At 29.8% G+C, this 26,454-nt stretch overlaps 2 protein-coding genes and 1 long non-coding RNA gene across 4 annotated transcripts in view; 2 read left to right on the top strand and 1 right to left on the bottom strand.

Annotated features, from left to right (window-relative positions):
• Nucleotides 1-26,454, bottom strand: part of LOC126750267 (probable 3',5'-cyclic phosphodiesterase pde-5) — a 149,247-nt gene that overhangs the window by 95,725 nt on the left and 27,068 nt on the right. Inside the window, exon 2 of one of the 2 annotated variants that reach the window (XM_050459827.1) lies at nt 21,753-21,849. In XM_050459827.1, coding sequence (XP_050315784.1) covers nt 21,753-21,792 — 40 coding nt within the window. In that variant the 5' untranslated portion in view covers nt 21,793-21,849. Of the gene's footprint in view, nt 1-9,926; nt 10,121-21,752; nt 21,850-26,454 lie in introns of those variants that run through there. The other variant, XM_050459826.1, reaches the window with a different exon arrangement.
• LOC126750281 (uncharacterized) lies at nt 935-1,941 on the top strand. The gene is made up of 3 exons (XR_007665660.1): nt 935-1,028; nt 1,092-1,378; nt 1,458-1,941. It is a non-coding gene; the product is annotated as an uncharacterized LOC126750281 (long non-coding RNA).
• LOC126750268 (alpha-1,3-mannosyl-glycoprotein 4-beta-N-acetylglucosaminyltransferase B) overlaps nt 21,955-26,454 on the top strand; it is a 168,156-nt gene continuing 163,656 nt past the window's right edge. The window contains exon 1 of the mRNA XM_050459833.1: nt 21,955-22,120. The gene's annotated coding sequence lies outside the window, so the exon portion shown is untranslated. The remainder of the gene's footprint in view (nt 22,121-26,454) is intronic.

Raw genomic sequence — 26,454 nt, 5'->3', positions numbered from 1 at the left:
CATTTCATTATTTGTGTAATTGGTAGCCATTTTTTTAACAAATTAATCTTGTCAACTGGCGGACAGTGACTATGATTTAAAATTTAAAATATCACAAAATCTTACAAATATCAACTTTATCGTGGGCAGAGGAAGAATGTGGTAAACAGAATAAACTCTTAAACAAGAATGTGATTATCGTTGCAGCGTTGTCCGTAGTTACGTTAAAAAAAATTATGTTCACAGGCTACTTCGCGATTTTGGAAGGGTGAAATATTAACACGCTACTCATATGTCACTTTTTTTAACATGTTATATAAGGTGACATATTATGAACTACAATGAAATTTTAAATAAAATAAAAAAAAACTTACTTTTTATAACGATCATAGAAAAAATAAATTTTAGCGATCAGTCAAAGTAGAAAAATGTTTTTTAATTTTTTGTGCGAAAACCGTGCATCTAACGGACAAAGTCCAAGGTATCAAAAATGTTGCAAATAAAACGGGGAATTTAAAAATATTTTTTAATACAAGAAAAACCAGTGGCGTACCATTTTTCTTTATAAAAGTATTCAGCGGAAAACCCTCACACACGCCACTGGAGAACATAAAAATGTTAAAAGTATGTTGGTAAATGGCTCTGGATACACAGACCCTGCATACCAATCCTTGGACAAATATATACAGGGGTATTTAAGTTATCGAAAAAAAAATCATTTTTTTGTTAAAACTTTACCACCCTGTAGCTCAAAATCTAAAAGGTTTAAGACCTATGTTTATAAAAACTTTTTTGCGAATTTTTGTCCAAAGAACACGTTCCTGAATTTTGTCGCAATATATAAAAAACACCCTGTATATTTGTTCTTTCATGGTTGTAGTTGTTTTGGTTATTTGTAAGATAATATGTATAAAATGTACCGGATTTCAGTGATATTTCGCGTTTTAAAATTCATATTTTAGTCAACGGTATACGATGTTGTAGACATATATTTTATATTTTTATTTATGTTAGTGAGAGTAAGTGTGTAGTTTTTGTATTTAGATGAGGTATGTCTTTTCTGTTAATTAACGTTTTATTCCTTAATATTTCATTTTGATAATTTTATTTAGGTCTAATGATGCCCTAATGCGGCGAAACGCGTAACCCTTTAAATAGACGCTTAATTTGTGAGACTTTGACTTTGAGTATACTTTCTCTTCCTTTGGTCCTCTCTTTAAGAGTTAATTAGAAAAAGTTAACTTCAGCCTAAAAAATGTTGCCTTATAGTCTTGTATCAGATGAGAATTTGATTCCTATATTAAGAAATTATGGTTTTATATCAAAAATATTCTTCGCTTATTCAGACGTCAGTGATTTCTGGCTGGCAATATTGCAGTGATAAATATTAGAGGTTGAGGTAAATTGTAAATCTTTCATTAAATAAGAATGCAATATTATTGATTTGGCTATAATTTCCAGTTTTAACTACTTTTCAGGTTCTTTAGAAGTATTCGTGCAAAAAGGACATATGTTACTTAAATTTCTATAAAAATTCATCAGTGTTTACACCTGATAATGTTAAATATTACCTATTATATACAAATCAATCCTACTGAATAATTAATCCAAAACGATTATTTTCGAAATTACAATTCATATTGAATGCTAATGAAGGAAATTACCCGTCATTTAGCTTTTGAATCATAACCAAACCACAACGAGCTCTCGATGGCGTATTTAAAAAAATATTTTTGGGAATATCCCAAAGAGTTTTTCAAAATGGTTTATCTAATTTTTTGGAGAACTCCTTCGCTGCACTTGGAAAATCCGAAATATTGGACAACAGAGATGCCGCAGATGGAAAGGAAGTTAAAAAGGACTGTGAGATTGACAAGAGATGGAATAGAAAGGGTTAAATATATAAGAACGTAGTGTAAAAAACTATATAGAAAAAAATATACTTTTTTGTGTTTAAAGTAAGTAAGGTATTTTTATTTATCATGCCAAATTGAAAAACAAAAGATTTCGTTGTCCGGAATTAAGTATTTTCTACAAAATTTCATATGGAATCCTTATCAATCATTGAACAATTTCTTATCTAAAACTGTCCACTTACTTTAAAGTACAAAATCAACAAATACAACAGAAACATGTGTTTTGTAAATTAAATATTTTAATTGTAGTTGCATTTTTCAACTTTTGTATTTTTTTTTCGCTAATAAAGATTATTATTATAATTTTTATTATTGAAAATTTTTTGCTAAGCTTTATTGCTATTAATTAGTAAAATTCTTTCATTAAAATTAGTTTTATTTGTATAATTTTATGAAAATAAACAGTTCGAAACCTAATTAATGAAACGGACCTTTTATTTTCTAATTAAATGATATATTTCTAACTTTATTAAATATTTTAACTTAAATGCAAAAATTCTGAAAATGGAAAGAGTTATATGGTAGTACTAGGCCTCTGGCTATGCACAAGATGTCATTAACACACATTTTTAAATAGTGCGAAGTTCTTTAATTATCTTGAGAAAGTGATCAAACGCTAAAAAATGACGTCAATGGCTGAGTCATCACACAAGAAGTCAGGTCAGGTCAGGACTTTCCCGACATAGTCATTAAGTGTACTTGTAGGAATGCTAGTTTATACTTGTTTGGCAAACATTTATAATACTGCAATTTTTAAAAGATGATGAAAAGCAATATGTAAATATTGGAAAAAAAACATATTTATAACCCCAAAAGTCTAATGGTCACCAGGTGACCTTCCTGGATATTCAATTGTGTGTCTCTGTTCAATCCATCTATTGCGGAAAAAAATATTAAGAAATTGTCCTATATGTGCAGCATAATGAGTACGTGCACCACCTTGGGGAAATTAGATTCTTTAGTCAAAATTAAGATATCTGTTACCAGTTCAATTATGATCAAAGAATATCCGAGATGAGTGAGGATAAGGGGGGTGGTGTTATATTGGCGGTTAGACAACTTTTTCTGTCGTAAACCTAAAATTGGTTCTTCCTAACGATTTGCGTAGCATCATAGAAATCATTTGCCTAAAAATAATTATTAATCACACCAATTTTTTATTATTTTAACTTACATCCCACCCGGACGTTTCAGAGGTTTTTGAAAATGTTTTTGATTACATTTCAACGCTAACGTACCTTTACAATTCAAAAATTATGTTTCTAGAAGACTTTAATATTCCAGACTACATTTTGTATTCGAAAGGAGCTAATCCGTCATTTAGAGTTAACCAACTTAATAATTTGTTAGAATTTTTTGATTGGAAACAAATGAATTTTATTGAAAATATCCAGGGACGGCTTCTGGATCTTGTTATTACATCTCGATCAGATCATTCTGAAGTACAGAGATGCCATGATTTCTTAGTCAAAGAAGAAGATATTCATCCGGCTTTGTTAATTAAGTTCTAGATATAATCTTGACAAAAATTTAATAGCGGTAAAGTTGAAAATATTTTTTATAATTTTAAAAAAGCTGACCTAAGAATTTTATATCAGAGCTTTCTTAACATTAACTGGAATATATTGAAATCTGTGGATAATATCAATTCTGCAGTCGAACTTTTCTATAATAAAATTTATAATTGTCTTGATAACTGTGTCCCTAAAACTGCCAGGCGCAAACGATCTTATCCACCCTGGTTTACCTCTGAAATTATTGAATCAATTAGAAATAAACATAGCTCGTGGAAAAAATATAAGCGTTTTCATCAACAATATGATTTAACTAAATTTAGAGAGCTGCGATCGAAAATCAAAAAAGATATTGAACTGTCACACAGACGATACTGTGTTAATCTTGAAAATAATTTATTTTCCCAACCAAACAATTTTTGGAAGCTAATTCAAAGCTCACAAAATAACAATTTATTACCTCAAAATATGACTAACCAACAGGGAATGATTATGTCTGATCCTCAAGCTATTGCAAACGCATTCGCAGATTTCTTTAAAAGGGCATATATTTCTTCCACTGCTACACAACCTGGCAACAATGCTCAAAACATGTTTGCAGATACCATCATTATATCCAGATTCACGGAAGATGAAGTATTACGAGCTCTTAAAACGATTAAACCAAAAGCAACTGTTGGACCCGACAAAATTCCTGCTTTCCTTCTCTATTTTTGTGCCATAGCTTTTGTTAAACCATTAACTTTCGTTTTTAATTTAGCGTTAAAACAAGAAAGCTTTCCTGATCTTTGGAAAATATCTAAAATTATCCCTGTACACAAAAAGAGTGACAAAAATCTTATAGAAAACTTTTCTAAATGTTTTGAACGTGTTCTGCATACTGCTTTATATCTATCAATTAAACATCTGATTGACAGTAGACAACACGGTTTTATGAAGGGCAGGTCTACCACAACAAATCTAGTTTCTCTTACTGAATTTATAACTGAATCAATAAATAACTCTCAAGTAGACGTCATATATACGGACTTTTCTTAAGGCCTTTGACCGACTCGACCATGGCATCCTCGTTAACAACTTCGATCGAATTTATGGATTTTCTTCCGGCCTAATGAATCTTTTTAGATCCTACTTGAGTGACCGCCCCCAGTACATAGAATGCTATGGTCGAAGCTCGGCAAAGATTGTTGCCGCCTCTGGAGTCTCACAGGGCTCTATTTTGGGACCGCTTTTTTTCAACTCATTTATTAATAAAATATCTGATGAACTTTCTGTAAATAGTCTATTATACGCGGACGATAAAAAAGTTTTTTATCAAATTAACAGCATTTTGGACTGTATTTTACTTCAAAGTGACTTAAACAAACTTAATGCATGGTGTAAAAATAATAACCTGCCTCTAAATGCTGCTAAATGTAATTTTTTTTCTTTGAGTTTAAAGAAAAAAATAATTATTTATGACTATACCATAGACAATGTCACAGTCCCTAGATCAACAGTTTTGAATGACTTAGGTGTAACATTTGATAGCTCTCTTTCTTTTCAGCCACATATTACAGATATTGTCAAACGTAGAAACATAATACTAGGTTTTGTAATACGTAACTCTAATAATTTTAATAATATCCTCAGCCTAAAAATCTTATTCTTCTCATATGTCAGATCCATACTTGAGTATGCTTCTCAAGTTTGGTCCCCTTATTACCAAAACCATATAAATGAGATTGAAGGTGTACAGAGAAAATTTCTAAAATTTCTTTGCTATAAATGCGATGGAGTGTACCCAGAAATCGGTTTTCCATATGCACGGTTACTGGAAAGATTTTTCTTTCATTCTTTAGAAGACAGAAGAAAATCTGCTGATTTGCAGTTTCTATATAAATTAGTTGAACAACTTAATCGACTTGCCAGAATTATTACAAGAACTGAACTTTCACATACCTCGCATATCAGCCAGAAACTCACAAACAATTTACCTACCTAGACCAAGGACTAACATTAACAAATTTTCTCCACTACGCAGAGCCTGTAACACATATAATTCTGTTCAGGGTCAATGTGACTTATTTAACTGTAGCATAGCAGATATGAAAAAAGTACACTATTTTTAGTAACACTTTTTTTTTCTTTACTTTTCTCATTGTTTTTCTTTTTAAGCATTTTCTTAATGTTATTGATTGTGAATGTATTTTTTTCCCATTTAGTAAATGGATGTATTTCTGTTGAATGGCGTAAATAAAATAAATAAAATAAATATTGGATCACATATAAGTTTTTGCTTGTATGAATGTATGTATGTATGCTGCTCGACCACCCACTTTGGATTTGTTTTGACATAGTAACGATAATTTTGTCAGTTTACTTAAAAAGAAAAGCTTTATTTTAATACCATATGAGAAGACTTTCACTTAAGCTTAGAAACAACTTCAGCACCTACCTACCTACCATTCTCCATTAATAGTTAAACTGACTTCGTTGGAAATTACAGCTAGTCTAAAAGTATTTGACTATTGTCAAGCAAATTCATCATGATTTTGCAAAATTCTAATCTATGATTAAGATCGTCATCTCCAGCAGCTCTTGAACTATTAATGGCTGATTTTTGAATTTTTAAAACTGTTTTGTCATATACATCGTAATCCTGACGTACGTGTCTTGCTCGAGTGATCGAAGGCTATTTTTGCCTAGGAATACTCCTTACATGTTCATAAGTTCTGAATTGCTCCTCAATTCTCCTCAAATCAGGATGAGTTTCTTGAACTAGCGCCACAACTTCATTTTAAATTTGGATCCGGTTTCCAAACCCAATCCTCATTGGGATTTCGATTTTTAAACTTTCTATTTACTTCAATGGCATTTTGACGTAAATACTCAGGAATAAATACTAAATTACTTTACCAAAGAACACTTTTCTGATAATAAATGTCCATCGTTTAATTCGATTTATCTCTCAAAATCCTATTTATCTGTGCGTCTTTTTAATAGACCAATTTTTTTTAATTGTATGCACTTAAAGGTAATCATGTACGATGGCATGTACATAATTTTGGGCAGTTAGTTCATTTTATAGCGATTAATCACTTTCTCAAGATCGGGATATTTATAGCGATAGAGTTTTTTCAATTTAAAGCCAAGGGTTAATTTGTTTTAAAAAGAAATGTACCGGGTGGCCAAATAAGCGAGGTAAGCGGCTGTATCTCAGGACCTGTACATCTGGCAACAACAGAATTTTTTTTTATTATTATAAAAGTGGCCATGAGAAAATTCTGGAAATTATTTTAAGTTCCGTATTTCACCGCAAGAGGGCGCAACTAAAAATTAAATAAAAGAAACGTCTTTTTCTCCGAAAACTTAAATATTAACTTATACTTTTGATATTATTTTTAGTAAGCCTAGATAATTTGTTATAATTTTGGTTTATGAATTATTGACGTACGAACGATAGTAGGGGTAAAGTGTTAAATTTAAAAAAAGGCTAAGATATCTCAGAGAACATTTTTTTCTTCTTATAAATAATTCTTTTTAACTTATACAGGCGTAAAATAAGATATCCTTTAAAGTAAAACTTTTTGTTTTTATCTCTGTATCTCTCAGAAACAAAAGAAGGTAGCTCAATTTCTTTGAAGCATCAAAAGTTTGATGAAAAGGTATCATTTAGACTCGAAAAACTGCAAAGTTTTGTCTTTAATCGAATAAATGCATTTAAAACTAAAATGAGGCACAATGTACGGGGTCTTTCCCCATATATTGACTCCCTCTCTAGAGGGGTTAGGTAAAAAGTAAACAAAAAAATTTTATACAAAACTTTTAAGATAAGAATCCGTCGTCAATTTTTTTTTTTTTAGAAATGTCAACTTTTGACAGATGGTCAGCTTTTTCTTATGGAACACCCTATATATGACCTCATAGTTAAAAAGAGCCGAATTTTCCAATTTCAAATATATATAGTCTAGCTACTTTTATTTAAACCGTTTTGGAAATATAGGATGATTCAGAAGACATTATCATTTTACCGTTTTGTAAATGAATTAAGTAAAAACAATAAAACCATAAGATGGAATATTTATTAAGCGATATTTAGTATTTAACTGCTCTAAATGACCACCACCATTATTAATACAATTAATATAATCTTGTTCAATTTTTTACATTAATTTTTTAATCATAAATTGTTTATGATTTTGGTAAATATAATTTCTAATTGAATTATTTGTTTCCTAGTAAATGTCAAACAATAATAATACACCACCTACCAAGATCTTCAATGTTTAATTTTTTTAATGTTTGGGGCCCGATATTTACAAACCGGTTTAATTAAAAGTAGTTAAACCCTATATATTTGATCAGAAAATTCCTCTCTTTTTGACCACAAAGCCACACACAGGTTGTTCCATAAGAAAAAATTAACCATCTGCCAAAATTTGACATTTCTAAAAGAAAAAAAAATTGACATTAAATTCAAAAATTTGAAGTAAAACACCAGAACCGTCCTAAACTTTTTTTTTGTTTAATTTTTACCTAATCGCTGTAAAAGGGAAATCAATATATGGAAAAAGACCTTGTACGTGTACAAATAGTACTTATGCAGGGTGTTCAAGATAAGTATGCCTATCATGGGAATCTTGGAAAACAAAATAAATATGAAGATGGTCAAACTAGAGAAAAGTTGCGCATTTTCAAGCCTAACAATATGCCTTTTAGAATGTCTTAAAATTCCGAATAAATCCGGAGATATGTCTAAAGAACGAAATTTCCGATTTTGATTTTATTTTTTTCTAACGTTATTCAAAGAGATACGGAAAAACAAAAGACACTTTTTCATGGCCATTTGAGAGACGAGTTGAGAGATTTGGCGTACGAAGTTTCGTCTCGGTTCAACTTAATATTTTTATATGACGCGTACAAAAAGGATACCCTGTATCCTTTTTGTACTTCCTTAAAAACTACTTAAGATTATAGATAATCTTTTTTACTATAAATACTCTTTTTTAAACTACTAAGGGGCAATAAATATGATATTAGGTATATATGGCTAATGACCCAGGAAACCAAATGACAGCTCAAAACCGTGATAAAAACGTCACTAACTATAAGCTGACTAAACTAAATGACTATAATAACGTTTTTATATGACGGTATAATGACGATTAAAATCACGTGAATAAGTCTGACCAAAAAAGCGTTAGTTATGTGACATTAACGATTCATTCATACGTCTATTAATGACCAGTATTACCGTTTAATAACCTACTTTATTAACACATTTAAAGACGTTTTTACTGATTCTTCTGTTTAATTGACATTTCTAGAGCCTAAATTTTTTATACATTACTTTTAAAATTTGGCCAAATAATTATATCTGGTGGCTAGTAAAAAGCTCATAATTATTTATATGTATTTATAAAAAAATTTAATAGTATTTTTTCTAAAAATATAAAACCGTATAAAAAAACTGCAGTTATTTAACGCCGCTTTGTTTGGTTTAACGAATCCATTTTTTTCTTTATGGTATAATCTAATTTTCACTCGTAGGAGAACTTAAACAAATTTTAATTTAATTTAAATAACTGCAAGGTAAGTAAGTTTTTATTTTAGTTTAAATAAAGGTACTAAAAATCAAAATGCAAAAAATGTCTATAAACACATTTTTAATTTTTGTATCAAGTAATCACTTCCTGATAATAAAATGGTTTAAATAGTAGTCAAATTACTAATATTTTACACAGAAGTTTTACTGTTAAAGACTAGTGAGATGGTCTGTTAAAAAACCAATAGAAACCATAAGTCATTGCAGGAAAATATTCTGAGTCTCAGAACTACTTAAAAATATGTAAGAATTATATATTTGACTTTTATGTCTGTAAGGCTCCAGTCTGAGTATTCTGGAGATTCTATTTTTAACTTATTTTTGTGACGTATGGTTTAAAACTGGGTGACAGGCTACAAAGTCGAAGTTAAAGTTTTAAATTATTTTATTGGGATTTTCATTTTTTATTTTAAATGTTCCCCTAAAAGTGATTAATGACTTACTGATATTTATTTGTCGTCATTATTAACATATTAGGAAAATTATTCATTTGATTAGTTCGAGCAGATCACTTCACGAGATTTACTCGAGTGATGCACTGACTTCTTTTAGACGCCAACACTGATATTCTAGAAACATTAATGTCATTAAGTCCTCATTTTTATTGTCTGTAAACTGTATTTTTCTAATTATGTAATTAAATAACTATATTTTGACGGCATAGGTCATTCTGGGAGAAGCCAATAATAGTTTCTTATGGTAAATAGAAGAAAATGTAATATTGAAAGTAAGTACAAACCTTTACGGCTTTATTTTTTATGAAAAATTTGCAAAACTTCTTAAACATTTCGAATATTTAAAATTTGTTTTGCCTTTCATTGTAGACATTTAAAACTTAGTTGATTATACCAATAATAAGTAAAATTTTACCTATTAATACGTTTGTAGTAAAACTTAAAGATAAAATATAATCTTAGATAAAATGCTTACTTTTTCTATGTCTTCTGCGCTCATTGCGATTGGTCCGACAGATCACGTGAACCGTACGCGTAAAACAGCCCCACATGTTTGTCGTCATCGAGCGTCTGCCGCGGCGTCGGGACGCTCCATGACCATCACGCGGAAACTGACGTCGTGCAACAACCGCGCGGCTACGCAAAAGCCACAGGTTGGAATTTGGAATAATAAATTATTCCGTATTCCATTTAAATGGAGAGATTGCGTACTGCATCGCTCGGTGATAGATAAGTTAATTTTTGTTTGCGGTGCCGGCGGAGGCGGATTAGATAATGGGGAATTGAGAATAAATAAGGCAAATTGTATTGGATATAGCGTGCAGGAAAAATGTATATTTTGATATTAGAACGTGTAAAAATACGAGTTTGTTCATATTTTAAAAGTTTATTTCATTTTAAATACAAAAACTTACTTGAGTCTCTTATGGGATTTAGTAATGCAATTCTTTCATTCACTCAGCAATCAGATCAAGTTTTATTTAAATTTAAATATTCATACAATACATTTGGGTTCTTCATAGACATTGTTTTTTTTTAATCAAAAATTGTTTAATTGGCACCGTGTATGTGCAGTGAAATATTGCTTATATACTATTTCCTAAAAATGTAAATGTATCATATATTTATTCATTTTCCTATTTACTTACAAGTGTGGAATTAAATTTTATTTTTGTACCCTATGACATAAGTTTAGAAAAAGTTTCATAATTATTTACAATAAAGTCCTTACACCTTTCATTAAAAATCTTAATCCTACTTATAGTTTTAATTTTATTTGGTATTTAGTTGTAAAATTTTGTTGCTAAATAATTTGCAAATTTTAAATTTTTAGTTTTTTTATTTGGTGGTATAATTAAGTGTCTGTCAACTTGCTCTTGTTTGATGATGATGATTTACGATTTTTTTTAGTGTTTCTTTTTTATGTATATATAATGTAAAAATATAATGTATGTTTAAACAGTCCAAAGTGCAGATGTCGTTATACAATGATTTATCATTTAGTTGGATATCACCTATGTTTCCTAAAAATTATCTTTAATATGGAGTTTTGTATTACCCGTTATGGTTGTAAATTACTTTTGTATGTACCCCCCATACTACAAGCGTTGATTGAATATTTGGAAAGATACGCAATCCTGTGTTAAAAAGTGTACCCAGTCGACTATCGGATTGCCGTTCAGTTTCGTGCACCGTATGGTGCTGCCGCAAAGCGTCAAATCTAGGAACGATTTATTTTAGCTGCGTGGACTTGGCTTTTGGCTTCTTTGAGTCAGGTTTTCAACAACGCTGGAATCTCCGGTTACGCGGCCGTGTTGGATATTTTTTTAAGATATGGCATGATGTTGCCAACTATGTTTTTATTATTTTTTTTGAACATACAGCACGGTGTCATTTATATGGTGGTCAAGTGATAAGTGATATACTTAAGGGTGGAGGCATATTGAAATTTCTTAAAAGTTAAATTTTAAAAACAAATAATTACTTAAAAATTAATACAAAAATATATATAAAAAGCTATTTTTACAAAATTACCAACAAAGTTTAATATAAGTTATAATTCCAACAAACATTATGTTTCCTCCATTTTGTGTTCAAGAGGGTCAAGTTTTTAAATAAGAAGCCCGTTGCACTTAATTAACTAAAAACTAATATACAAAAAACATGTGGAACAAATTTTAAGATATAAGTAGGTTTCACGTAAATATTATAAAGAATAATTGAAATAATTCATAAGACTTAATACCGATGGTAATATAACTTCTTGATCAATAATTTTTTGTAAAAAGTAACCCATTTTGTCACGTGATTCAATATCTGAAAAATTGTGCAGCGTAGTGAGATCTGTAAAGTAAGGGGTTGTGAGTGAGGATGTTAATAGAAATAAAAAATAGGCCACATTTTAAGTTTTAAGCGACACAGGAAAATTCTCAATTACCGGTTGTTACAACTATACTTTAAACTATAAAAAGATACCTAGTAACAAAAAAAAAAAACATTTTGTTTAAAGACCCCGCATCACGGTTATACAGGACATCAATAGAGATGGTATAATTAGAGGACAGTTAAGCAATATAGTGTCCTTTTATAATAAAATCTAAATACTTCCTAAATTTTGCAAAAAACTGAAATTTGGCAAAATCATTTTTTTTTCTGGCGTTATTTCAAAATATATGACAAAAGTATTTATTAAATGAATAAATTATTGTGACCACTTTTTCTCGCCTATACGATAACACCTTTAAATTTAAAATACGACGTTCTGTCTTTAAAGAGCCATCATCAACTTGTTTTGTTTTTCTTTGTCGGCGCTATATTGACCATTTGCAGTTGACGACGCGGGAATCTTTGGGCGCCCGGCCGTTTTGTTATTTTTTTAAGACAAGGGCGATGATGATAACAGTGCTTTTATTTATTTTGTTATTGCCGATATTTAAATGCGCTGTGATCTCGCATAAATAACTAGATAAATGTGGTGGTCAAGTAATGTATTGGAAGGTGCTATCTCTTACAACTTAAATTTTATTAACAAATAATTACTTACCAAAATCCTTTTTTGAGACAAAAATAAATAAATAAAAACAAAACAAAAATTCAATAAGCTTTTATTTATTAATTAGAAAATTAACAAAAATATTAAATAAAGGTGGTGATATAGGTAGGTTTCACGTAAATATAAAGAGTAAATTGAATAATTAAAGATTTAATATCTATATACGGTACTACAGTTTTTTAGAGTCAATAATTTTTTGCAAAAAGTAGCCCGTAATGTGATTTTTGACAATACGGGTTTGTGAAACCAGCCAATATCTCAAAAACTTTGTAGGGTAGTGAGATCTGTGAAGTACACTTTTTTTGGACAAAAATATTGAAAAACAGATACCTTTAACTGAAATTAATATAAAAATAAAATCGCAAAATTTAAAAGGTTTTGAATAAGGGTGTAACAACATTATAAAATATAGAAAATAGGCCACATTTTAATTTGCAATACAGGCAAACACTTAATTACTAATTCTTAAAACTAGAAAAAGTTAATAAGAAAAAAAACAAATATTTTGTTTAACAGTATGAAGGGTCTCATCGCGATTATACAGGATGTCCAAAGTAAGGATGAGCAGTAAATGGTTTAATTAGGCGAAAGTTGCGCAATATAAATGCAATGATTGAATAAATGCAATCTAAAAATTGGAAAAATGCCAAATACTTCCTAATATTCAGAAAAAATGAAGGTGAAATTTGGCAAAATGGTTTTTTATTTTTTTCTGGCGTTATTTGAAAATATAAAATAAAATCATTTATACATTGTTGTAAACACTTCCTCTCATTTACAAGTTAATATCTTTAACTTTTAAATACGACGTTCCTTCTTTAGAGAGTCATAATCAACTTTTTTTTTTCTTGTCGACGCCATATTGGCCACTTGCAGTTTTGAATAACCCTTTTAATTACTTTTTTAACGAGGTAATTTCTAGTGAGTAGTTGGAATCATCCCTATTAAACATTATATACCTCTCTCTCTTTTAAATACAATTTTGAATTTCAAAAAATTCAAAACATACTTTATTCATAAATACATGGTACCTACTTGTTGACATGGTACTTCTATGATATGAAATAGGCACATCAATCGACATATTACTAACACATAATTTAAAAACAATACACAATAGTGGGTTCAACATACTAGTATAAGCCCAAAATGTTTTTTCAATTTCAAAGCAAGACAACTTAAAAATTTTTTAGAGTAACATCACAAATTCTAACATTTACATCTTTACTAAAAACTAATTATATACTATTGGCCTATTCCTAACTATCTTCAAAAAATTCTAATGCTATAAAAATACTTGCTTTTAAGAAGTTTCGTTAAGAACTTTTTAAAGCGAGGAGAACTTCTAAAGACTTTTATGACATTTGGAAAATGATTAAAAATTTTTATGCTCAAGTAAATAAGAGAATTCTTAGTTCACTTTTCGGGATGGGCATTGGAATATTGTATTCTTTTCTGATATTGTAATGTTTTAACGAGCCATTATTTTGAAGATACAATTTATATTTTTTATATATTAGGCAAGCAGAATCAACAATAAACAAGCAACACAAGGAAAGTATCTTTAAATAGGGGTCTGCATGTCCTGTGGAGATTTATGACACATATATTTAATGGCTCGTTTTTTAAAAACAAACATCGAGTCAAAAAGCCGTTTACTAATGCAACTCCAAAATGTTATTCAATACTGTAGGTATTTTTGTATGAAAGTAAGTTCCAACTTTCAACAAAAAAAAATAGACCGTTTTTGCAGATATCAATCTCAGTTCATTTAAAACCACTCAATAGCATAACATCGTCTAGCCACTTTTTGCCTCCTGACATATCTCCATAAAATTTAGGTTTATGATCGATTACAATTCCAAGAAATCTGTTAAAATTATTCACTTCCAATTCTTTGTTGTGAATCATGAACTGCTCTGAACATAAAACTTAACAATTTAGTCTTATCTATGTTTAAAGACCACAAATTAGCATCAAACCACTGTTTAATCATTAATAAATCTTTAGAAATTGTTCTTGTTAATGTGCTTTTATTATTGTCTGCCCATAAGATAGTGGTGTCATCTGCAAAAATAGTGAAGAATCCTCTTATCTGGAGAGACGCCAGGTCATTTATATACAATAGAAATAAAATAGGACCGAGAAACGAACCCTGCTTACTACACAAAGTTCAGACAAACTGCCATTTGCCCAAACAAACTTTTTTCTGTCTAACAAAACAAAATTTTAACCATTCTAGAGCAACTCCCCTAAACCCATATCTAGAAAGCTTACCGAGCAGTATTCCATGGTTGACACAGTCAAAGTCTTTAATGAAGTCGCAGAATACCGCTGCAGCAAAGTGACCTTCTTCAAGCTCAAATATAATCTCTCCAGGAATGAAAACATTACTCGACATTCATTTAATTTGTTATTTGTTTTAATTAGGAAAGCTACCATTCGTACTATAACCAGTTTCTCAATAACTTTAAAGGCTTTTTAGGCTTTATTTTTATCTTTTTCATGAATGAATTTCATCATGAAAACAATTATTGAAAATACTTAAAACACTAAAGACCATAAACATAATATATTGATTTAAAATTTTCTTAAAGTAAAAAAAAGAAAAAGAGAAAATGGCTCTCATAGACATGAAGAGACAATATCTTTAAGAGTTCGGATTGATTTTTGTAGATAAAATAGATAATTTTCTGTGAGGTTTATAATTAGATTTTTTTAAAGATTTTCTAATAAGATTTTGAGATTCCCATTTTAGTTTGTTATAAATCAAGGTCTTAATTAATAAATGCAAAAATTTATTAATATGCTGTAGACATAGGTTTGGTTTATTTATATTTATTTTATCTAGTAATATTTTATTAATTGACTTGCATATATTATTATTTACTTTTAGAGTATGATAAAGTTCATTAAAGGATTTTATTGTGTTTTGACATAAATTTGAAAAATTCTCTGATGGGTTTATTAGAGAAGATACATTATTTGATTTAGCAAAGCTTTTATTAATTAAAAATATTTCTATCTTAAGAAACTGAGAACATTGTTTTTACATTTTCTTACATTATTGCACCCACGATACGCACACTGATTAATTTTGCCTAAAGGAGCCATTGTCTCACAAACTGAACACATTTACATATATCTATCTATTTGTGATTATGATATCCAACAAAATTTTTAACAACTACCAAATTTCAATACGGCAAACACGAACCTGTGCAAAAACTCTCCCACACGACTCAGGGATGATCGGCAGATTACTAATGAGAAGCGACGGACGAAATTATTTTCGCGCATACTGGAGAGAATCGCCATCTATTTTTCACGCATATTTGCGGTCACGCTTTAGCCCATAAGGTTGCGTATCTTCCCAAATATTCAATCAACGCTACAAGGCCATACCGCAGCAATGATTCCACCAGAGATTTGTATACTAATTTGATCAGTTTAATACAGTGAAATTCTCTAAGAAGATAAAATTTATGAATTAAGGTGCGAACTTTTTTTGTGAGATATGATGTAATATGTTCTGTCCATTTTAAATGCTGATCAATAACTATTCCTAAATTGTTAGTTTTCTTTACCTCTGGTATAAAACAGTGGTTTTCTTCACTTGTCTGAATTTCAGTAAAATTCGGTCTACTTGTGCTTGTTAGCGAAAATGCAACATAATTTGTTTTGGATAAATTTAGGGACAATTTAAAGGAGTCTAACCATTGTTTGACAAAACCAAAACCGCGCAACACTCTTTGTTTTTCCTCTTCCCAGGTCTTACCAGTAAAAACAAGTACCATATCGTCAGCATAGGATATAATTTTACCATTTATGTTTAAATTTAGTAAGTCATTAATATATATAATGAAGAGAATAGGATATTGGTGGCCCAATATGGTGCCTTGTGGGACTGCAATTGGGAGCATGAAATTAAATAAAAGAATCTAGTGACTCTGTAAAACAAGAAGCCTCCTTTGCGTTTTTTTTTACGTTTACATAAAATGTACATGAAAAAAAACATAAAATGTAAACAAAACACAAAGGAGACTAACGTGCACCCCTTTTTAAATACTGTTCGTCCTCAAAAAATGCTCACTTTTTGAGACCATTGACTTTCTGAATTTTTACTGTTCGTCCTGTTTAGTATTTTGTATAGTCTTCTAACTTCTGGGCTTAACTGATAATTAGCACTAATGATGGCTCATACGTCGAAAGCGCTCTGCTAAGTTTTTAAAAATAAATTGCTCTGAATACATCTAGTTTGATTAATCTGTATTAGCCTTCGAGCAATACAGTAACGGTTTCCGAGAAAAACGACTAAATAAAAAAAATATTTACGATACCACACCTAATTTAATTTGAAACTAATACTTTCATAAAAAATGTTCGAAATGTTGCCCTTCCATTTCAATACATAAATTAATTCTTCTTTGGAAGTTCCAACGAATCCTGGAGAATATGCCTTCATTCTGTTTAATTATTTCATATTTGTCAATAATCCGTTGTCTCTGCTCTTCACGGTTATTTACAGGAACCTTGTAAACGAGAGATTTTAGGTAACCCCAAAAGAAAAAAATCTATAGCGTTTACATCTGGCGATCTGGGAGGCCATTGCACAAACCCACCTGGTCCCATCCATCTTTTGGGGAAATTTTGATATAAATGTTCTCTCACTGCTTAATTGAAATGGGGTGGAGCGCTGTATTGTAGCAGCCACATTTCACGCCTTATTTGAAGAGGAACATCATCTAGTAGATTGGGCAACTTATTTCAGAAGTTTAAGTAGACCTCACCATTTAGCCTTTGCGGGAAAAAATGTGGCCAGCTTCATCGGTGAAGAGAATAAAACGTGTGAAATTTTGATTACGATTATGAAGGTTTCTAATGGTCCTACAAAAATTAAGTCGAGCCACTGGATCTTCAGGGTTTAAAGCTTAAACCTATTGATAATGACAGGGATGTAGGGGTTGCTCTTGTAAAATTTCATGAACTGCACGTTTCGTAATATTTTCCATTGCAGTTGCAGTTGCCTTGCAGAATTGCAATTGATCTTACGCTAAGAGTAGGGTTATCCTCAATCTCATTCAAAACACGGAGTTCCGTTCTTTGAGTAAGAGTTCTTCGTGGCCGATCATGTAGAATAATTTTAAATGCTCCAAATTCTCCTAGTCTCTGATGGATAGTGCTAAACATTTCCGATCGTGCTATTCTTCTATTCGGAAATGTTTCTCTGTACAAACGTTGTGCTCTTACCGCCTTTCCCTTAGCTGCAACATAATAATAATGCATGTCGCGTAGTTATGCGTTGGAATACAAATTATTATTATTATTATTATTATTATTATTATTATTATTATTATTATTATTATTATTATTATTCATCTTATTTTCAATCTTAATGATTTTAAAATTATCAAAATTGCAAATAATATAATCTGTCAAAATGTATAATACAATGTCATAACTCATTTTTATAAAAACTAAAGCGTTTCGTTTTAAGGCTTGCTTTGTTAATTTTGAAAATCAAAATTTCTTATTAATTTTTCATGTAGAATCGCCCACCGAAATCCTGACGCGTAATTTTCGGACACCCTAAATAAAAAGTCTTCTTTGTTAAAACACAGAAACAAAATAAATATAAGTTTCATAATTGAAGACAGATGATTTTAGCAATGAATAATTCAGAAGCTTGGAAAGCTACAGAAAAATGGGACGTCGAAAATTTCACTATAATTCTACATATGAATGGCTTAACAATTTACAAATTTGCTTGTTTTTTGCTTTTGTTGGATATAGGTCAAAACAACTGCTTCACACGATCAAATTTGTCGACGTTTCAATCTCTATAAGATCATCATCAGGACTCTGAAAGATGTAAAACAAATCAAATCATTTAATTAAAAATCATTGAGCCAATTTCATATAATTGAAATCGTATTGAATAAAATTATATATTTTTAAAAAGTGGTTATAAATCTTAACTAAAATAAAAAAATTAACACTGAACACAATTTCTAAACTTTCCAAATTTAAACACCAAAAAGTCACAATAAATAAAGTTAGGAAGATCCTACGAAAAACTCCAAAAATTCCCGAGATAATTACGTTAAATAAATGATGTCAAAGTAAGATTAATGACCAAATTTTCTTGTTATTTGTATCTATTATAATAATTTTATGTAAATAAATTATATACCGTGCATTCACGATAATGTTCCTTTTATCCTTTCATTTAAAATTCATAGCATTTTTACTTATTTTTATACATTATACCTCAAGTAAAAACTATCTATGTAGTATCAACATTTTTTTTAATGGTTCAGCCTGTATATCATGACATTTTACAAGTGTACGATATATTCTGAATACGTTTTGTAAAGCATACCTAAAGTCAGTGATTGTCATATTTGACGTATTAGACTAATGACGACATTAAAAAATTAAAATTTATACAATATTTATTGCAACTGATGTTCAATGTGTTGTCCATTTAATTCAATGCATTTTTAAAATCAACAAATAACTTCCAATTCCGCATTTTCAATCATTTGCAGATCGGTTAGTCTAATTTCATGATAAATTCATGGCTTTAAATCATCTACATTATTTGACTATTCACATAAACTTTGGACTTCAAATAGCCCCATAAGAAAAAATCTGATGTGGTTATGTCCAGTGAACTTGGTGGCCACTCAATCGCGCCTGTTTGTCCAATCCATCTGTTAGAAAGAGTTGCACTAAGAAATTATCGAACGGCGATGGCAAAGTGAGGAGGTACCCCGTGATGTCGAACTCATATCTCGGTAGTACCGATAGTTGTTTTTCTCTAGGGAATCTAGGGTTACTTCTTACATGCTCATGAGTTCTGAATTGCTCCTTAATTTTACTCACAATAATTTGATTCAGTGTGGGCAAATCAGTTTGAGTTTGTCGAAATAGCGCCACAACTTCATTTTGAGTTCGCATACACTTTCCAAACCAAATCATCATTAGGACTTCGATTTTTAAACCTTTTTTTAAGTAGAGTATTTTGGCGTGAATAAATACTAAGTTTAATTAAATACTCTTAAGATCAAAGATTACTAGCTTATCGGTGGATCTAACGATAATGCCCTGAAAGAGTTATTCAGGGGATATCCAAAGTCATATCTTTTTATTTTTTACAATATATGACAGGCACATGTCTTGCATATCTTAGAGATATTTAATTCATATGCCTTCATTTTTTTAAAAATATATCTTGAACTTATTTACTTATTTATAGAGCTTATCAATTTAAAAAGTTTTAATGTGAATATCTTGCATAATATAAGACTATAAAATAACTGCGGTACAGGATGGAAAAACTAGAACTACTATGTAAAAACATAATATAGACAAAAGTCAAGGGGTGTCATCTGTAAACATCTGCACCCCAACACTTAAATGGCACAACCACCTTTTATGATAATTTAAATTAATGGCCTCTTTGATTAGTATTGATCTACAAAAAAAAGTATTCCCACTTATCACTCAATGAAATCTTTAATTGAAGGTATAACAAAGTGCATGAGCAAATGGGTTTCCAACCTCAGAACTGATTACTTCAAGCGATGTAACTTTAAGATAAGCTTGAGATAACTTGCAAGAATTTAAGTTGAAATTTAGAAACTTTATTTAGGATTAAAACTTATCCAAACCATATAAAATTTTAGAGTTAATGTGCATTTAAAGGCTAAATAGCCAGCATAGCAATAAAAATACAAAATAGGATTATTATTATTAAACAACTGCTCAACTCGTAAAAAACTTATCAAACATAATTATAGCAATGTTGCTCACTACCATACTGTTGTTGATGTAGGTAGCTGCAAAATCAAACTACCTCTTCCAATAAAACTATTTGACTAGATTTAGTGCGCGTTTAAAGGCGAAACGACCAACATCATAATAAAAACAGAAAATACAAAATACGTTTATTATTATGAATCAAACCATAGAAAACGGATCAAACACATATAACAATATTTCTTTTTATCGTATTATTGTTCATAGGTCATGCTGATGTTAATATAAAAATCTAACATAATTAAATTAACATAATAAAAGCTTCTTGAGGATTAACTAAAGTTTTAAAGTTAGTTTTAGAATAAGAGAATTATTAAGTTTTCCATTTCCAATTTCCAAGTTCTGGATAAGAGAAACAGTCTAATTACTAGTAAATGCTATCTGATGATTCTGGCTTAAACGAAAACACCAATGAGCTCAAACTGATGTGGGCAATAAGATACCCAATAAATATAAATTAACAGTAAATAGAATTGTAGTGTGAATATATGCTTAAAGTCTGTATATTAGGATATTAAGATAATAATCAATTTATTTAATTCTCTCAAGTTCAAAGGCTTTCAAAAGAGCTTCAAAATCTTTAAAAAAATGGGATATTAGTATATTAATTATACTTATATCCCATTATTAAAGCCCCAAATTATTAAGCATTAAACCTAATTTTAAAAATTTTGTGCCTAAAAGTATTTTTAATTACATTTAGCTAATTTCATAACAGAGTTATTATTTAAAACAAAAATTAAAGATTAAAAATGTACCTATTTCTACATTAATTTAATACAAGACCTAAATAATATTTAAGTTTCTTTTTGTTTGACTCTTGTTAGAGTTTAGAAAAGAAAACTGAATATAACTTTATTAAGTTAATATTTCAAATCCACGTTTATTTAACTACCTATTAGCGTTGATTGAATATTTGGGTCTATATATATTCCAAATATTCAATCAACGCTATTAGTTTGCCCAACCATATCCAGATGCACTTTTGATAAATAAATTTACGTTGCAGAATATTAAAGTTCGACATCACTTTGCATATAATTTATGTTGCATAGATTAAATAAGTTAGAAAAATCTCTGAATATGTTAACTTCATTTTAAATAACTTTTTGTTTTTATTTTATATCTGTATCAAATAATTTGGTATTATTTAATTGTCATTACCATCAACTTTTTTAAATTAAAAAAAGTGTAGGTTTGCATTTGTCATAACATACAAAAAGCAAAAGGGAACAAGACAGGTTTTAGGAGTTTTATTGTGGAATGAAACAATGAAATGTCAACTTCTAATTGACAGTTGAACGTCAATTGAATTTATAGTTTCTTTATAATTGCCGCCTTGATCTTATATTATTAAATTGTAGATTTATGAGTAAATTTGGATTCTTTTTAGTAGTAGGCGCTTATTATAAATAGGCTACTTACTTCTTGAGGAATTCCATGTTCTGCTTGCAGTGCCATTCATAATTCGAATTTCTGCGCTACCATCGCACCCCTCTACTGGAGCCACCACTATCTGCACCTTAAATCAATTTTTGTGTTGAAAAATAAAAGATAATCTCTACATCAGAAATATAATCGAAATCGAAATTGTATATTTTTGATGGGCATAGTTGTTCACCAATATATCAAGAAAATGTTCATGAAACATTTCTATATACACAAAAACATTTTGAAATGTTGCATTAACGTCTTTGGGGTATTCGTGATGGCAACCTGAATATATCCAAAACATTCCCTAAGCATTCATAACGTAGCATAAAAATTTTAGGAACATCCTTAGTTAGTTCGTGGTAAGTCGTTTAACTACATTTAATTCTTTTATGGCTTTATGTTTGATCATTATTTCAGAAAATTTTATATTAGAAATTTAGGTTGTAGATAAATAAATTCAAGGTACTCCAACTAGGAAATGGCTTTAATGTTCGTAGTTAGTGAAAATTTAGAAACTGAACAATCTCTTGCCTATTATAACAAAACTAGAGTTAATTTTTTTAAGAAACTAAAAGGAACTTAGAGAAACTTTTAGGTATGAATAGATTTTAAAATAGGCGTTGACACCGATTCCTATAAAACATAATAAGCTAGAATTATGGCTCTTAAGTATTGTTTTTCGCTAGCTTGGGACGCGCAGTTATAGAAACTTAAAGGTCCCTAATCTAAAAAATAGCTCTAGCAGGAGAAATTAGAATAACACATTCTTATGAGGTTTAATCAGCATATATTAATTACTTATAAAACTGTCTTTGATGAAGATTGATGAGATTCGGAACTCGGAGTCTCGTAAATAAAAAAGTATCCATAATTATAGATACAAATTGACATCGATGATTATAAATAATTTCAAAAGGGTTTTAGTTAACTAATAATATTTATGATGCAGAGCTGTGTTCCATTCAATATATTATTATTATTTTTTGTGACTACATTCTTAGAGCTATAGTGATATAGTGATGGAATCCTAATTGCCGCCAGTAGTAAAAGGTTAGAGTAAGAAAATTTCAAAAAGTATATGTTATTATTACAATAGTTGAGCAGATGTTCATATATTCAGATGGTAATTCGTCTGAATATATACTCGTATTTTAGGTTGCATCACTTAAATAGTATTACATATCTCTTAAATCTGAACTAAATTTGACTGTTGATGCATGTTATTCATGAACAATAGAAATATTATGATTGACTGGGCCTGAGTGAAATTGATAACGCTTATATTATGATTTTAGGTGCAAACATTCGCCATACAGACTCTTGAAACCAGCAGTCTCAGGTTAGCAAATATAAGAAGTAGGTTTTCAATTTTAAAAATAGAAAATATGATGAATAAATATTTCGCAGGTATCCTCAATCATTTGTTGGACGCTTAGTTTTCTGAAGCCAAAATTTGAAAGAGAACCAAAAGAATCAAGAGAATAAAAACTATAGGGCACTATAAGTATTTTATGAATAGCATGGTTTTATTAAGGATAAGGTAGCTTGAACAAATCAAGCGTTTTTCTGTTAATAAACACGATGGACAAAGGCTTTCAAGTGTATTCAATATATGTAGACTCTAAAGCCTTTGATAGGATTAAACACATTGAGGATACATTATGATAACATTGATTGAAGAATCCATTGCTTCAAAGACTTTTTATGAAAAGAACTGAGGTAGTTATAAATGTAAAGGTATTATGTCTTGCATTCTTGAAATTCCTTATAAGTTGCCATAAACTTGTCATTTCAGTCTCATATGGGTATATATCACAGTACATTTTAGTATTTCCTGGATTTTAACTCTTGCGTCATATCTCATCTTTTCAAGATTCAGAACTACTGACTTTAGTTCTGCAACAGATGATTTTCATCATTAGTGTTTTACAAATGGAATATCTGATAATCTATATTTTCCTTACAAAATTTATCAGGCACTACTTCAAGAAGTTGCTTCTAATATGAACCTAGGAGTAGAGTTTGTCCCTAAAATCTCTTACTGGTTATGCTAAGAATATTATCTTAAAGACCCGCAAGAGTTATCATGGCGGCTTCATTTGTAGAACCTCAACAGGTATATGCTTGCTAATGATTTATTGCTGATTCTGAGTCACGAAGTTTTAATTTTCTAAGAATGTATGAAAGAAGAAAAAGAAATATTTTCGTACCTTCTCATGCCATAACTTAAGATATGAATAAGTCACACTATGAACACTAGTGTGTGACTAATTAACAAAGTTTCACCATTCACTGTTTCCCAGTGGAACTATTATCTCCAGATTTGACAGTTCTCAACGTCGGTTGTCATCTGTCACAGTTTCAGCCAAATAGGAGTTTTAATGGAGGTCTGCATCCACATCTTGGATGTGTTTAGAAATTTTACTTAAAAAAGGTTTTACTATGGTGGTACAAAAGCTGTTAAAAACATATTAGGTGGATTTTATGACTTCAAGACATTTCGTCCAGAAATGAGAAGGAGAATCGCCCTAAGTGTTTTTTTTTATTATGTTGTTTTAACTTTGTGCAATTATTTATTTGGAACTCATGATTTGAGCTTTTAAGATGCAGCATTATATGTACAGGGTGGTCCAGTTTAAACTTCATTAATTTTAATACGTAATAGATAATTTAAAAAGAAATATACTTTCATTATACAAATTTTCTCAGAAATGTTTAATAACAAAGATACAGGGTGTTAAAGTTAAGAATAATTATTTATTTATTTATCGAAACTTTTAAACTACCAGCTCAATTTTAATTAAATTTCTCATGCAAGCATTGTAGTGAATTGTCAATTAAAATAAAAATTTTAAAAAAAATTTACTTCATGTAAAGTAATTGACAATTGACAATTCACTACAATAGCCTGCATGAGAAATTTAATTAAAATTGAGCTGGTAGTTTAAAAGTTTTGATAAACAAACAAATAATTATTCTTAACTTTAACACCCTGTCTCTTTATTATTAAACATTTCTGAGGAAAATTTTATAATGAAAGCCTATTTCTTTTTCAATTCTCTATCACGTATTAAAATTAATGACGTTTAAACTGGACCACCCTGTATATGTCTAAAAGACGAGAAGGGCAATATAATTTACGATAGCAAATTTTGCCAAAATTGTTTACCATATTTGTTCTGTAAAGTATAAAATAACACAATATTGATGTGTTAATATATTTATAGCATAATTAACTTTATATAAAATTATACATTTCGAATGAATTTCTCACGGCTTATGGGATTTTCTTCAAGACATCTAATCTTCTTAATCATTCAATTTTTTTATTTGAATTATTAAGAAGATTGTAGTATTGTTCTCTTAAAATGTCTCCTTCGATAAATTCCCTACAGGGTAAAAGATTTTATCAGTAAGCAGCCTCTTTAACTACCTGTTGGAGGCTCAAGAGCCTACAAGTTGAAAGGTAAAGGTAATCGAAGATGAATATATCCCCATAACATACTGATATTCTTGCTGAAGGTGAAGGAACATTTAAATCTTGCTCTGCAACATTGTTTCACAACTGCTTGGAAGAAATTAAATTATTCTATCAAGCAGCAACTGGAAACTTTTACTATATTCTTTCATGGTTTCCTCAATATCTTGAATACTGTAAGTATCACTTCTATGCAGATGATACGCAGTTGTATCACTCCTTTGCATCTTCTGATTATTTAACTGCTTTGAACCATATAAATGCTGATCTTGATGCACTTGTTAAAGTCTCTAGTAAACATATGTTAAAATTAAACCCTAAAAAATGTGTAGTTATTCTCTTTGGAAGTAAAGTTCAAATAAGGACTATTTATGAAGAATTTTCTGTGTTTGTTGGACATCAAAAACTTCAAGTAGTTGAGAGTTTAGACACAAGTAGTAGACACCAAGAGCTTGGGTTTAACACTCGATTCACAGCTAAAGTTTAGTGAACACATATCAAATAATCTTAAAAAGTCGTATTGTGCTCTAAAAACCATGTACCCTCATCGATATTACTTAGATCTGAATATTAAACGTGAGCTATGCGACTCTCTTGTGTCTTAAATTTTAATCATTGTGATGTGGTTTATGGACCTTGTCTAGATGGTCAAGACTCCTATAGAGTTCAAAAAATGCAAAACTCTTGTATTCGTTTTATTTATGGTATTAATAGGCGAGGTCATGTATCACATAAGCTTAATGATCTTAAGTGGCTTAATATGTTTAATAGACGTAAGCTACATTCCAGGATACTATTTTATAAAATTATTAAATACCGCAGTCCTCCCTACCTATACAACAAAATTACATTTCGGACAGACATTCACCACTTAAATTTAAGAAGTAAATCTGTAACTATTCCTAAACACAAAAATCTATTTTTAAAAAAAATCATTCTCTTATAATATTTCTCATATCATTAATGCGCTATCACCCGATTTAACTGATATTTCGAATTCCATTTATAGATTCAAAACAAAAGTATGGCAAATCTTATTAGATAATCAGTAATATGCATATTAGAGCTACTTGATTTATTTTTCATTTTTCTTGTTTATAAATTGTAATTGAATGGCTAGTATTAGATATATTCTTCTGTATTTAATTGTTGTATTGTTGTAATCTGTACCAAGTCATCAACTACCTAGATGTAATGTATGTACATTATATCTAA

Source organism: Anthonomus grandis, chromosome 2, assembly GCF_022605725.1.
Source record: "Anthonomus grandis grandis chromosome 2, icAntGran1.3, whole genome shotgun sequence".
Classification (NCBI taxonomy): Eukaryota; Metazoa; Arthropoda; class Insecta; order Coleoptera; family Curculionidae; genus Anthonomus; species Anthonomus grandis.
Note: the sequence above shows the minus strand (reverse complement) of the source record. Positions and strands in the feature narration are given on the sequence as shown.